The following is a 15807-nucleotide window of genomic DNA, read 5'->3' as shown; positions in this document are numbered from 1 at the left end:
ATGCTTTCACATCCCACCTCCATTAACGGCTATGCTCTTGTGCTATACTACCAGCTTTAGCTATATCGGATTATTCCAACAGTTTTTTTTTATTTCTCATCATTCCACTCTGACTGCACACTCACATTGTATCGATCCCTCCCAAAACGCCAATAAATATTAATAAACACTTTACTACACACCACGGTCGAATATTCGACCCTCTCCTCAGCATACCATCGTCATCGGAACGGTTAGTGACGCCAGTATAACCATCAATTTGCCCTGCTTCACTTCAGTAGTAGGTTTTCCTCTTCCAGGACTTCCATTTCAGCCGGATAGTTCGTACAGAAAAAATATCCTTCGTTGTTTACTATGTTGGAAAACCTACAGTGCATGCCATGAGGCATGATACACTGCAGTTGTTTGATTTTCCCAGACCGATAAAGCTGAATACAATTAGCGTGACAAATATCCAACACTATCGTGCTTCCCGGTTAAGCTTGGATTCTTGATCTGACGATAATTCAAGAGCAAATTTTCATTACGTCGAATGTAACAAAGGTAAACAAAGTCGAGCTATCAGTGTCAATCGATTCTCCTGCTATTACACTATATACTGTCCGAATATAGGATCAAATCCCATTTTTAAATTTATTTGCCAGTCAAATTGCTTTTTGACGTAATCACCTTCCGATGAAAATAGTTTTCGATGTTACTTAAGTCACCCAATTTCTATGGAGATGCCGTTTGACTTAAGTAACAGCGCTGAGAAACCCGTGAAAAGTGTACGTTCGTCGTTTCGCTTTCTCATTATTAAAGTGAATAAATCGAACTGTTTGTTGCTAAGATGATTTCGGTAGTCCTAAAATGATGAATGGGCTGCACGTAAGGAGACGTAATTGATAATTCTCCCGAATATCCTGGTAAATACACTTTGACTTAAGTAACAATAGGGGCCACCAAACGACGTATAATAACTTTTGACTCAAAAACCAGTATTTTTTAGCATGAAAGCTAGCGATTTGCATTTGTATGATTAAAACCCTGCTAAATATGTTAAACATTGCTATCACTATGAGATTATATGTGTTTACTTGGAAATAGGAATAACTTTTCGGTCATCAAAACAAAACTTTATTTTTCTCCGATTGGTGCGAATGTTACTTACGACATAATGAAAATTTGCTCTTGATATGAAATAAAAACTAAATTAACTGAAAGACGTCGGCGGATATTGGGGAAATTGAAACGACGACGTGGGGTTCACGGCGACTCCTCCTCCACCCTACTGGTTTCATACTCACGCTTCTGCACACATCAGAAAGATATGTTAATGCTAACTGCAACTATCTGGAGACAACAACGACGCTGTAATCGGAAATTCACACACCATCGAGTGGCGACACGGAAAAACAATTTCGCTGCAGCAGTACCCATCCTGCTATCGCCGATGTTCGCAGGATGCCACTGAAAGGAAAGTTTCTCCGAAACCACTTCGTCCAAGAAGAAGCCCAGGACTCTTTTCATCAAGCCATTAGACCTTGTAATATCATTGGTCAAGAATATTCGGAATCATATTCAAATCTCACCATTCAACGTCCCATTTCAGACATCGTAACAGGTCAACTGTTTGGGATCTTTCCCCTGTCCGGCATATTCGACAAGGATTGCCATCGGATACGACTCGTATGGCCCACTTTGCGAGTGATTCTCGATCTGATCTTGCTCGGAGCGGGTATTGTGAACTCTGTAACCGAGTTCATCAGACTGCGATCGGTGGGAGTTAACGCGAAGAACATCAACGGACTGATATTCTTCGTCGATGGATGCATCATCAACGTCCTGTTCCTGCAGATGGCCACCAGGTGGAACCGGGTGGCCATCAAGTGGGACACTGTAGATCGGATTTTTCTCACCGAATCGTACCGGATCGAGTCCAAGTGGACACTGAAGCGACGAATGTGGACTGCGGCCAGCGTGTTGATGGCGTTGGCTTGCTGTAAGAAATGAGTAACGAAATTCATTGTGATGAAGTGGGCAAACTATGGGAAATTATTGATTTTTAGGTGAACATATACTAGCAACAATCAATAACTTGAGTGACCAGTGGTATGAAATCGAATACTGTGGTTGGAAGACAAACATCACCGATACATTTCGACACTATGCACTGCGGAGATCTCCCAATTTGTATACGCTGATGCCGTATAGTGCCGTATCAGCTGTGTTTTTCACGGTAGGTATTGAAACCTATATAGTGTTACGATCTTTGGACGTTCTTTAGAAACACAAGCATAATGATTCCAACTCAAAAAAATCCTCGACCGGATTGCGAATTGAACTGATCGCCTCCCGAATAGTCTGCTTTTTAAAATGGAGGGAAAAGTTCGGTGAAACAACACAAATGGCTGAAATGGTGTTTAAGATTTCATTTTACATTTGCTGACACTGACACATAAAATTAACAAGTTTTGCTTTAGAAATTATCTGAGATGTTAAACTAGAGTGCTGTGCGAGCAGCCAAGCGGAGCTCACGTGAGATAATTTCATTAATTGTTATCCAGTATTTCCCTTTGTTATCCAGTATAACCATAACCGCGCTGATCTATTGTTCGGTTTTTGCGATGAACAACGCGTCTTTTCACAGAGTGAGATAAAACAAACACGTTCGATTATGCAGTTTTTGAGTTTTGCCTGATTGGAATGAATGGCCAGTAGAAAAGCAAAAATTAAAACGGTATGGAAGAAACGTTAATCGTACCTAATATTGGAATAGCTATAGATTTGGCTAGAGGAAAGTATGCGTAGAAGTATCATGAATGCACTCCCGAACAGTATGTGGTGGTGATATTGATTTCGTGAGTACATTCCAGTCGAAAAATGTTCTTATACATTTATTTTCATTTATTCCCGTTTACTGCCCGGTGGGATGGCATCGATCGTGTGTGGTCTGTTACTCGGTTTATACGGTTCGATACGTGTAATGACGTGATATTTTAAAAACCGGTAATTTAGGTAATTTTTGTTATCCAATGTTTCAAGAAGTTGAATTAGATAATTTACAAGGTTTACGTGATACTCTAATAATCAAAAAGTACACTGAAAATAGTTTTTCATTAACTATCTTACGCTTTTTTCGTAAAAATCAATTTCTCAGATAAAGAATATTTTTCGTAAATTTTACGAAACATTCATATTGCCTGTCATCTAGCACAATGCTAATATTACGCCTTATTTGTATGATACACAAACTGAATTTCTTGGAGTTTTGTGTGTCGGAAAGGTTTCTTCTGTTGCCCTTCCAAGTATCCAATTATATTTTTTGGTTTTTTGTAGCTGCGAGTGATACTAATAATAATGCTGGTGGGTATGAGATCGATGATTTTACAGCCATCCAGGAAGGTGTAACCGGAGAGTTGATGTTGAAGATGGGATTATAAGAGACGGACTGAACATCTGGTGTTGGAGGGAAATTATTGGCTACCTTCTAGCGAAGACAACAAATCAAGAAGACTGGCAACTCTGCCAAAAATCAGGAGACAGTAACATAGGTAGAAGTAAATAGCTGTCAATTATTGGTTTTGTTATGATTGTTGTAAAACGTGAAACGTTTCTTTCTTTGCTTTAAACTGACAACGAGTAAAATTCCAGCTGAAATTGAACAGATTCGTAAGTAAATTTGTGTTGAAAATTAAAACTATGGCAATGATGCTATTCACAATAGTGGTGGGATCTTCCTCGATCATTAATTTGTTATCTCAGAATTATCTTCCACTTTTTTTTAATATATCTTTATTAAGGAGACTTTCAGCCCTGGGCTGGTTCGCTTCTATATCTTCCACTTTTCCTAAGCCATTTAGTGATGCATTTATGGGCATTCGTACAGTGCATTAATAAAATGCATGCCCGTTCCACATGGCATTGGCACCTGGCCACAGCGGGGGAGTTAAGTTGTGACGCTCGGAAACTTGGCACAGTACTCACTGACCATTAGAATGTCACTGGCCAATCCGACACTGTTGTTATCATTCTCTGGAAGGGATCGGTCGATTCCAAGAATTGTTAAAGCATACAGAGGATCACTATCCGGTTGTTTCATGGTCTGACAACATCTAAAATGGAAATATATTCTTTCTCAATACGTACCGTTTGTGATTGTAGTCCTTCAACCTTCCATTTTTATTTTCTCCAAACATTAGACCCTGCTGCGCCTTCCATTGGATCGTGATATAGGTAGGGTTAACTACCCCATTTCCGGCCTATTAAGCACAACCCGCACTTAGTCTTTCTTAATCTAGCGCAGTTTAGCACCAAACGGAATGTTATTATTACTGATGGCTTCCAAATTCTTTACCTTTCTGTACGTACCAAAAGATTTGATAAAGAGAAACCAATCGTTGAGATATTGTCAAAAGTCTAACACTGCTTCTTGACGCCAAACTCGGCCTACGGAGTCTAAACTCGGCCTAACACATTGAAACGCCATTGAAACGCCTATGAATTCACTTCGGCCTATCGGATAAAGATAAAAATTGATTCGGTCGGAGCGCTTCTTTTGTTTTTGGGAATAATGGGTGCAAACATTCATATCACGCGTTCTCATTGACTTCTTTCGGAAGCTTATTAACTAAAGTATCGTACCAAACGCATAAGTGACTTGTTAACTTTGAAATCATGGATTTATTTGAAGTTTTCTGCTCGATAGGCCCAAAATGGGTGATTAAGCCGAAGTAGTTCTCTACCCTACCGGATCTTTCTTCTTTTTGAATCCTTGAATTTTCAGCAGCTTCCGAATGACGGTAGTTCACTCAATGGTAGTGTCAATTGGGTTCTTTAAGGGTATTGAGGTAAATGCATATTCGTAATCTGCATTAAAAATGGAACCCAAACCCAAAATTTCATCAATTTTGGTACACTGGAACTATTTTAAATAAGTACGATTATATTTGCAAAAATCACCTTATTACCGCCCCTCGGTGTCACTTTGTATGGGAGCGAGCTGTCAGTTTGTTAGTTTAGTGTCAAACAGTGAAGTTATTATTTTGCTTTAAATCTTGATTTAAAAATCGAGATGAAAATGTGTGGGTTCAAAAAAATATCGCTGTGCTCCGAAAACGAAGCTCTTTCAGATGATGCATAAAAAACGATACATTTTTCAAAATTAAAGAACCCAAATTGATTGCTTCCAGGCAAAATAAACAATATTTCGGTTCTTCGTTCACAAGTAAAAGTTACTTTCACTAGGTATCGATCCGAGTTTCAATCCTCTACTTGATTCACCATGACAAGTTTTTTGGTTTGGAGTTGGAAAACCACCTGGGATTAGGATACAAATTGCCGTGAAATGTTGTAGAGCAAAACAAAAACGAGTACCGTGTTATGATTATTCGTTTCGGCGACATTAGGTCACACACACACTCACTGTTTATGAGCAGTCTCACTAACACTTGTGCTTCAAAGTTCCACCTTTGATTGACAGAGGCGCTGTTATCAGTGACGTTTGACATTTGTATGGGAGAAGGGAACAGTTGCCAGTCTTCTTGATTTGTAGTCTTCGCTAATTGGCACGCTTAAATTTTTTGCCGAGATGGGCACCACCGAGCAGCTCAGCATTTTATTTTGCTGGATATCAGCGAAAAACTTGCCGTGTAGGTTGCCAAAGCAGCTTGTTTTAAATCCTCTCCGCGCTTATGATAGACTGCCGACGTAGTGGTAAGCGTAACTGCTTTCTCATTCCAATGCACAATGGGAATTTAAAAAAGTAGAAGGGTCTTTGCCTAGGGGCACGAACGGAAGCTTTACATAGGACCGCTAGTGGACGGAATAAATGTGAAGAGCATTTAGTTCTTTTAATTGATCAATTATCTATTATCTCAACTCTTTCCGTTTTTGAATTGTAGGCGTACCAAATTTGTAGTAATCTTTTTCAAAGAGAAAGTTGATTAAGAGAACCAATCAAAATCACTTGCACCCCTGCTTCCAAGTTTGGTTACAAGATTACAACTCTGGAGAGCATTTTGTGTGGTCGTTGGGTGCTTGTGGTTCTGAATATGGACAAACAGGCACAGATAAATTCTATTCCAACTCTTTACTGATGTAAGCTTGATGGCCCTGAAAAGGGCCGTTTTATTGAAGAGGACATCCATGGCCACTTACGCTTGGCGTGTTTAGTGTAGGTGACAGCATCACGGACCTCATTTTCCAGGAACACCTTCACCACACCTCGTAGATCAGACCGGAGATACGTTTGACACCGCCTCGGCGAGCCAGACGACGGACGGATGGTGGTTATCTTGAAGAACTTTGCGATGACGCTTGGCACCTCCTTTACCTGCAGCGTTGCCAGATATACCGATTTCCAAACTAGATACCGATTTACAGATATGTTTCCTCAGAATACCGATTGTTAAAATTTTATACCGATTTATACCGTTTTTTTCTAAATAATCAAAATTATTATTGCGTGCCCGCGCTTGAATTTCGAAGAAAATTCTTGTGAGGGACTTGTATCTTTTCGAATACCTCATATTGTTTGAGCCTTCAAAATTCTAAACAATCATCTCTAAAGATGCCTTATGCTTGACACTCTTTCGACTAATGTTTGCATTTCCTCACCGTTTTTGGCTACCCATAAATCGACAAATAGTCGATGGCTCTTTCCGGTTATTCCGAGGGTAATTCCTAGGGAATCGAGAAATATTTTTTAAACATTATTTAACTTCCGGAAGATTTTATTGATTTTTTAACTTCCTGAAGTTTCATCCAATTTCCCTGAAATTTTCTTCCACCTTACCTTGGAAGCATCTTCAGCCTTCGCTCGAATGATTCTTTCATCTTCTCCCGCCAGTTTTTTTTTAACTTTTAACTTTTTATTGCGGATCTACACTAGCTGCAGGTATATTTAAGAAGTTCTGAAACTTCAAAAAAGTCCAGGCTTTTGTGTAAGTTTCGATAAATTAAAGACATTTTCATTAACTTCTGTTAAAATTAGAAAACCCGGAGATTTTCAGAAAAGTCCAGTGAACTCCAGTGAACTTAAGGAAACATAATAAATATTTTGGAAACTTCACAAGTCCAAAGAACTTCAGGGAAATTTAATGGTTTTCAGGAACCTTAGTGAAGCTCAGAGAACATCAGGACCGATTAATTAATTTCAATGAAATTGCTGAAATTACAAAGGAGTTCCGAGAAACTCAGGCAATTTCCGAAAACTTCAGCAATGTCTATGCAAATTTAGGAATCGTAAGGGAAATTACATGAACATTTTATGGGAAGTTCTATGCTTTTTAATGGCAGTGTGGATAGCTTTTAAAAATTAAAAAATCGGGAAGATCAGAGAACTTCAATGCTGATGTTACAATAAATTCAAGAAAATTGTGAGAGCACTTAAGAGATTTCCTAATCTTCAAGAAAGTCCAGAGACCTTCTAAGATGATTAGGGATATTCCGGTAGTCTTATTATAATCAGGGAAGTTCCAAGTGCTTCGAGGATGACCAGAGATCTCCAAAACAGTCCGGAAAATTACAAGAATTTATAAGGAATTTCGAGGAATTATGGAATATTCCTAAGTGCATATGTTCCGAATGTTCCGAAAACTTCATGGAAATTTCGGAGTATTCAGGGATGTTTTTTGAACATCAGTAATGTGTTCTAGATCATTAGAACATCCCCCAGGAATCTCTTTCTTCTGGAATTATATCCTTGTTTCTTTCGACTATTCTGTAAGCGCTCTGGCTTCCGACTTTCTTCAGATGTTTCTTCCAATCTACCTAAGGAAGTTTCTGCCAGCGTCTGCAGAAAGTTTATTTTGTCTTCTCAAGGAAGTTCAATTAATTCTCCAAGAAATTTCTTTCGTCTTCTACTGGAAGTTTGGTCATAAGCCAAAGATTTTTTGTTCGACTTCTATTGGAAGGTTTTTCCGAGCTTCTTCTGGCTTTTCCTGAAAATGGCTACTTCTGGAAATTTACTTCTGGTTTCCGAAACTTTTCTGGCTTCCTTTGGATGTGACATCCAATAGTTTATTTAAATTTTCACCGAAAGTTTCTCAATTCGTGTCTTGGAAGTTTCCCGGATGTTTTTCCAGCTTTTCTCGAACCTCATCCAGGAGAGCTTCTTTCGTCTTTTTGTCGATGTTTTTTCAGCTCCATTCAGAAGCTTATTCAAACATTCCCCGGAGTTTTCTCTTCCGGAATTTTCCGATCATAGTTCAAAAGCTAAAATTTTGCTTTGATCAACGGCTTTCTCAGTCTTAAAATACTGCAACGACTATGATGTAATCTGCCCAACATTTCGGCCATAGGTTGTGGCTTTTTTCAAGGGAAAATATTGTTTGTCGTTATTGTCAATAACTTAGTCGTTGTTGTGGCTGATTTTCCATATTTTGGTGTCATTTAATAATATTTAATTGAAAAAAAAACACTACTTGGTCATAATTTTGATCACCACTTGAAGACAACGATAATTTAAAAAATTAAAGTGTGTTTTAAGACTGAGAACGCCAAACAAAGCAATTCCTCTCAAATCCCATCGTTAAAATTTTCATTTTCAAAAAGGGCAAAAATATAAAATTAAATAAATAGTAAATACCGATAAATACCGATTTTTTAATACCTTTGATACCGATAAGATTTAAAACAATCTGGCATAGCTGTTTACCAGACCAGTCAATTGTTGCTTGTTGGGTGTGAAGGAGTGGACTAGCCACCACCTTCCTACTGCTGCAATTGCTGCTCACCACGCCGTCCGAAGCGAAAATGAGCTAATGTCATACAGCAGGGCTCTTTTATATCTTTTCAGGTTAAAGCAGAATGATGTGCAACCAAGTGGTATAGAAGCTACAAAGACTCTTCCCATTATGAGTAGTTTGCTATCAAGTAGTGACACTGGCTCGTTTCTTTTTGCGTACACGGCGAATGAGAACGACCCAAATTTGAGTCTAGTTCACTCATAATTGCCAAAAGTGCAGGAACTCAGCGATGAGTAAAATTTGTCTCATGGTTTCCTGTGGAAAACCTAAAAAATCTGCCAGAAAATGAGGAGATTGACGAAAATTTTATTCAGTCTCGGAGTAGTACCAATAGACGGAGTGAATCCAATCTTTACTTTTCTCAAATTTGGGATTTTTCCCTGGAAAATCCTTGAAAAACCTGGGAAAACATGAGGCAAATTTACTCATCGCTGATTTCGCACTTTATGTCTTATTTTTGGGATAACTAAACTCAAATTTGGGTCGTTCTCATTCGCCGTCATATCACCTTGAAAGATATCGGCGCCGGTGGTTAGCGTGATTACCTCTCACCCCAGCAGGCCTATGTCCAATCTCAGTCGGCGCCACCGGCATGTTCTAAGGCATAACATCTCTAATCACGCCTTCCTTCGGGAAGTAAAGCCGTTGGTCCCCGGTTGAGTTGATGGGTCGATTGGTAGGGTCCAGGTGTGGGAGCTGCCTTCCTGGCGTCGGTAGCATTGGAGCTCAGTATGGAAAACAAATCTCGCGTCACTTTTCAATAGATCCTATCTACATTGCTCGATTCTCTTCATCGACACTCTCTTTCGTAAATAACTCGGCTTCACAAATCTTTCCTGCCGTCTTCGTCGAATTAGATGCTAGATTGTTGCTTCTTCCATCGAAAATATCCGGCCGTGGCGATTCAAAGTTGATCAAGGTTGATCAAAATAATTTGTATCCCTGCTTCCAGTTTGATTACATGAGCATTTTGTGTGGTCGTTGGTTCTTAATATGGACAAACAGGCAGATGAACTCTATTCCTACTCTTTACTGTAATAAGCTTGGTGGCCCTGAAAAGAGCCGTTTTGTTGCCAAAGTTGGTGATGATTTAACCTCCAAAACCAAACAGAGTGCGTCTCTGTCACTTCAAAACGTAGATGACATCCATGGCAGCTTACGCTTGGCGTGTTTAGTGTAGGTGACAGCATCACGGATCTCATTTTTCAGGAACACCTTCAGCACACCTCGTAAATCAGACCGGAGATACGTCAGACACCGCCACGGCGAGCCAGACGATGGATGGTAGTTATCTCGAAGAATTTGCGTTTGGTTCTGAATATGGCTATGAGTGTGCAAAATATTACACAATTCCATCCTCCCTATTCGCACGCGCCCGAGGATCGGAGGCGAATGCCACTTCGACTTGTTTCGTCTACTTACTACTCTCTGACGACTGTGCTGGGGAAGCAGCATATGCATGTAGGTAATTGGTGGATTTGTTAGTTAATTCGACGTATTTGGACAATGCTGGATATTTACCAGTTTTTCAATAGTTTCTTGTTAAAAATCGTTGTTATCGATGCGTAGCCATATTTCTGATCGATTGGTGATAAAATTATTGAAATTGGACCAGAGGCAGCTGAGTTATTAACGTTCAAAATCTTTCTTAATTTGTTACATGCTCCATTTTCGGTTTTCACAAAGTGTACCCCCATATAGAAATCAAAGACGTAGTCCTACGCCAAAAGTTTAAAATTTTTCCGATAGTCTAAAAACGGTTCGAAGATTTAGATAAATATGCCTCTAAAATGTAGTCGCTAAATTCAGGATTTACAAATAATTCAAAACACATCTAGTTCGTCGCCCTATAACTATCTTCAAATAACCGAATCAATCACCAAATGGCACACCAACTGACGATGGTTCGGCAAACAAACTTGATTATCGTTGTCAAACTAGATTATGCGACTAACGCTGTTTTCAATAATTTCCAACATGGTGATTGCAAGCAGATTGCTTCCATAATACCACTGCCGAACAGTAGGTGTTAGGTTGAAGACACACAAACCACCCCTCTCTGAAAATCATATAACTTTTCAAGCTCAAATTTAAAAATAAAGTCAAATGTTTAAAAAGTAGAGCCACTAAATTAGGAATTTTCAAAACATTCAAACTATTTACTTTTCAGCGCTCTATAATTATCTTCACCAATCACCAAATTTCACACCAACTGACGACGGTTCGGCATACAAATTGCTTTATCGTTATGATTGGTTTGCGAAAAGTAACACCTTCCGAACAGTTATCTCGGATAATATCGATCATATTCTGATATCGCGTGTCGTTGCATGAGCTAAATGCCATATCAACAACAACGTTGTAGTTTTTGTGCAAGCGATAAATAAATTATGCAACTTGAAGGTCGAGAAATGTGTTGATACAGTGCTTTGGTTACCGTTTTGAAACAAGATCCGGTAGAGAAAAACAAAAATCTTAGCTAATGATATCAAGACATTCCCCTTCTGGTCTACTAAATGTCGTTCACTTAGTAGATAAGTACCTATACATAAATCGTCACAATTATGATTCTGATTCATCAATTTAATTTCCCCAACCAGTACGTATCTTTTGCCCTGACGCTCTACTGGAACTACCTGGACGTGTTCATCATATTGGTGAGTATAGCCATCGCGACCCGGTTCGATCAAATCAACAACCATTTGCGGACGCTGGCCGGCGGAGGAGTGCTGCTACCGAACGAGCCTTTCTGGATCCGGGTGCGAAGCCACTATGTGTCGGTTTGCGAGCTGCTGGACGAAGTGGACCAAGCCGTCGCTTGGAGTGTGCTCATATCCTGCGCCACCAATCTGTACTTTATATGTCTGCAGATATTGAACGTTTCCCAGTAAGTGTAATTATATCCGAATGATGAAAAGTGAACGATGCCATACAACTAGTAATTCGGTTCATTTTTATCCCACCAGGAAACTGCGCTGCGTAATGAATGACGTTTACTACTGGTTTTCGTTGCTGTTTCTGATTGGACGGACCGTGACCCTGTTCCTGTGTGCAGCACATATCAACGAGGCAGCCAAGAAGCCGTTGGATATTGTGGCGAAAATTCCCAATAATGGATGGAGTGTGGAGGTAAATTCCAGCGTATTCTCCAGCTTCCTGGTGTTCATATTATTTTCCATTGTTCTGTAAAACATAAACCACATCTATAATTAATATTATTATCAATAATTCAAGCAGAGTAAGGCATTAGGTCCTAAGTAAAATTGGTAGCTTCTCTTCGTTGCCTTTCTGTTTGCATCCCCACGGCCATGTTAAGACGTTCCCAGCTGTTTTCAGTACACAGATCGATGAAAGGAGCTACTATCTAGCTACTTCTAATAAGACAATCACGACAAGAAACGATTCTGTACCCAAGTTATTAACGAAAGAGAAAGTCGATTAAGAGAATCAATCAATGTTACTCAGGACTTAATGCATTGTTCAGCTTGATGCGTGTGGGGTCCACTTAAGATAACAAAATTTATTATGCAAACTGAACTTTTAATCAAAAGTTGTAGGCCATCTTTGCATGTTTTGATAATCTTGAATATGAATACAAGATTAAGGTTGGCCTAGAAAATGTATAATCCAAATTGGCACACACACAAAAATAGAATTTCATGCGCTCTAGCTTTCTTAAATAAAATTGGCTCCAATATCCTTCTCCGAAGTCAAAGGACTAGGAACCCGTTGCGTTGTGGGAAAATTAAGTTCAGTTTTCGTTCTCTTTCCAGTTAGACCGATTCTCGTCGCAGCTGAAAAGCGAAACGGTTGCACTTTCCGGTATGAGATTCTTCCACATCACCCGGCAGCTGCTCTTTTCGGTAACGAAGTTTTCTCTGCTTCCCATTAAACATTTAAAAAAATCCTCATCAACACGGCCAATGCGAGTGCTCAAAATTTAGTCGAATTTAATTCAAAATTGGAAAAAAGTGGAATTACTCAGTGAATGAGTAAAGACATATTTCACTCAGTCTAAAATGAGTAAAGTTTGGACAATTTTCCTCATAGTCCATTTTTTTTCGAAAAAAATTGAATTTTACTCACTTACTGAGAAACACCACTTTTTGCAATTTTCCATTGAATTCGACTCAGTTACTGAGTTACTCTCTCGGCCGTGAACAAAAGAGAGTGCCAAAATGTAAACTTTTCCCTTTTCATCCTTTTCCAATGTGACGCACTTCCGGGAGTCGCCACAGATGGCCGGAACCATCGTTACCTACGAGCTGGTGATGCTCAAGTTTGATAAGGAATCGGAAGGCAAGGGCTACATTCGACCTTGCTCCTTTTTCGAAATCGAGAAAAAGTGGCTCACGTGAGAAAAGCGAGCCGAGCGAAGGTCAACCTGTGACGAAAACGACGACGACACATTCCGCAATGAAGATTGAAGAAAAGCAACTGGAACAGGGTGAGAGACGATGCGTATGCTTTCATCAGTGAACGTGGGTTGTATTTACACCGGTGGGCAAAATCTTAGATTGGATTCAACGTTATTTGAACCAACCTGCCATCTTGCCCACCAATGTCACAGTCGTGTCCTGAATGGCTCTATCGTCACTCTTTTTTTTTGTAGGTTAAAGCGCACAATATTGAAAGCAGCCGGTGTGGTTCGACGTGAGATGGAATCAGCTAGTTCAAATGATGATGAGGATGACGATAGTGATGGACTAGAAAAAATCACAAAGCAATACCGGTTTCGAAGATGAAAATTTACACACGCACAGGTTTTGAGGCAGCTCAGCAATCGCAACCGGTGACCTTAGTGAGTGTGGTCCCAACAGTTGAGTTGGCCGCTTGACCGCACCGAGAAGAGACTTGCAAGGCGCAAACACACCCGCCGTGTCACATTTACACGCTAGATTTTTACATTCCAAATCGTCTACCGAGCAGAAAAGTAGCATAGGACCTAATCGACGAAATACCTGCATATTGTTGCACAAAAATACACACACCTAAGCCAGATATCACTATATTTGTTGGGCAATAAAATAAAGAAAGAAGCACATTTGCTGTCGAATATCAACGATGTGGGATATTAGTTAATGTCGAACAGCAGGTGGCTGTATTGCTGCTTTTGACAGAAGGATTGATTAATCACTCTTGTCAACTGTGCATAATGAAATTTGAAACTCTACTACTAGGAATGGTTGAAATTCATTGAACGAAGTGTCGGTAAAATATAAGTTTTCAAGAACAAAGTGTTAATTTGTATACCTAACTGTTCAACTGCTTCTTTCGAAGCTACAGTTATCAGGGTTAGTCAATTACATCTTCTATAGACCTATGTGCACATTGCTGGTTACCCTTGTGCATAATAATCTTAATCACTGCAAGGCATATCTAATTTCTAAACAAACCGAATGCCAATTGGCCGAATGGGCCATGTGACTGGCCAAACGCCTACTATATAACCTCTTCATATATTGCGGCCGTGGGAAAAGAAGTTTTTTATATTTATCCGCAGAGTGGAAACCCAGGTCGGACAAAAGTACATAACCTTGGCAAATTTGTCAGACGGTGAAAAAAAACTGTTTAAAACTTGAATCACATGAAAGAACTATGTCTCGACTATGGATGAGCAAAAATTCCAGTACATTTGTATCATTTTACTCAAGAAAATTCCATTTTTAAATAGACTATTCCAAAAAGGTTAATGACTTTTTGCATAGATTCGATTTGCGGTCTTCAGACATTGCAATTGTCCAATATTGAGCAATATATGAATTCTTGAAGGGCAAACAAATGATCTTATATTATTAATTTTGGGTGGTTATATTGGCTCAATCAATGCAGACTCCATCTTCAAAAAATATTGCACAATAAACCAAATTATTTTTTCCACTTAAAAAACAACTATATTATTTTTTCCACCGACCCACTGACGGTACACACCAAAAATTATGATTATTAAATGAGACGTAACTATCCATCACAAACCTCACAATATTACTTCTTAACAAATAATTTTACATGCGTGTACTCAAAAGTATGTGAGCACATTACACTTAGAAATTACTATTTTTACACGAGACGTAATTCAGCTTTGACGTAAATCATAGAACGTAAACAAACATGGCATGTAAAATTAAGTGTCCTTAAACGGAAACATATGCAACTCACGAAAAGTGCGTTTGATTGAATTGATTTTCCCGTCCTTTTCAGCTGATTCGTATGTTAAAAGGGCCGCTTGCATGTGTCGGTCTCAGGGCACTGAAATTTACATGTCTTTTTCGTAGTGTGTTTTTTTTTCGATGTGGGAGGACTTAAACGTACACGAACGAACGCTGGCCTAACGAAAGCAAAACTACAACGTCGTCGGTCGTGAGTGGTTCGATAATTTGTTATATTCGTTGATCGACTAATACAAACTTCAACGTTCTAAAACTATAGTAATTCTTTTTAAATAAATGTTTGACACTTTTGATGCCATTCTTATTTGATGCCATGCGTATCTGAATATGAAATCTTAATGACACACTAAGAAAAATTCAAGTGAATTTAGGTGCTCTGAGACTGACATATACGAGCGTCAATTTTGACATAACATTGAGTCATAATAGACAAAAAATTCAGCTCAATCAAACGTACTTTTCGTTGAGTAACGAACTTTTCAGTTTCGGAGTACTTAATTTTACATGACATGTTTGTTTACGTCTCATCCTTTATGTCAAAGATGGATTCCGTCACATGTAAAATTAGTTATTTCTAAGTGTGGAGTTTTATTCCACGAATCATGGATCACACTTGGTTCATTGGATCTTTTCACATGTTTTGGCAGAATTTGACTACACAAAATTGGAGATTTGGTTAAATCTGTAATGCAAATCCCTTTTGCTATAGCTGTTAGAATAAATATTCAGTAGGCAGCTGAAAATACGTCTCATTATAAATTTACATGTTAACAAACTTGAACGAGTAAAATTACAATTTTGCTTAATTTTACGACATGTAAAAATACTAACGGACTCAATTGTATGTCGGACTCAATTTTATGTATGTTTAACTTACAATACCGGACAAGTGCTTAAATTTCATACAG

At 38.9% G+C, this 15807-nt stretch overlaps 1 protein-coding gene across 1 annotated transcript in view; it reads left to right on the top strand.

The window, feature by feature from the left end:
* LOC135697077 (gustatory receptor for sugar taste 64a-like) overlaps window positions 1-13087 on the top strand; it is a 30189-nt gene extending 17102 nt beyond the window's left edge. Inside the window, exons 2-7 of the mRNA XM_065216676.1 lie at window positions 1592-1981; window positions 2049-2218; window positions 11330-11616; window positions 11648-11858; window positions 12503-12592; window positions 12968-13087. Of these exons, the coding sequence (XP_065072748.1) occupies window positions 1592-1981; window positions 2049-2218; window positions 11330-11616; window positions 11648-11858; window positions 12503-12592; window positions 12968-13087 (1268 nt within the window). The remainder of the gene's footprint in view (window positions 1-1591; window positions 1982-2048; window positions 2219-11329; window positions 11617-11647; window positions 11859-12502; window positions 12593-12967) is intronic.
* The last annotated feature ends 2720 nt before the right edge of the window (window positions 13088-15807 follow it).

Source organism: Ochlerotatus camptorhynchus, unplaced genomic scaffold (genome assembly GCF_037179485.1).
Source record: "Ochlerotatus camptorhynchus isolate MF236.1 unplaced genomic scaffold, CSIRO-AGI_Acam_v1.1 ptg000007l, whole genome shotgun sequence".
NCBI lineage: Eukaryota > Metazoa > Arthropoda > Insecta > Diptera > Culicidae > Ochlerotatus > Ochlerotatus camptorhynchus.
The sequence above is the reverse complement of the archived record's forward strand: the minus strand, read 5'-3'. Positions and strand labels throughout refer to the sequence as shown.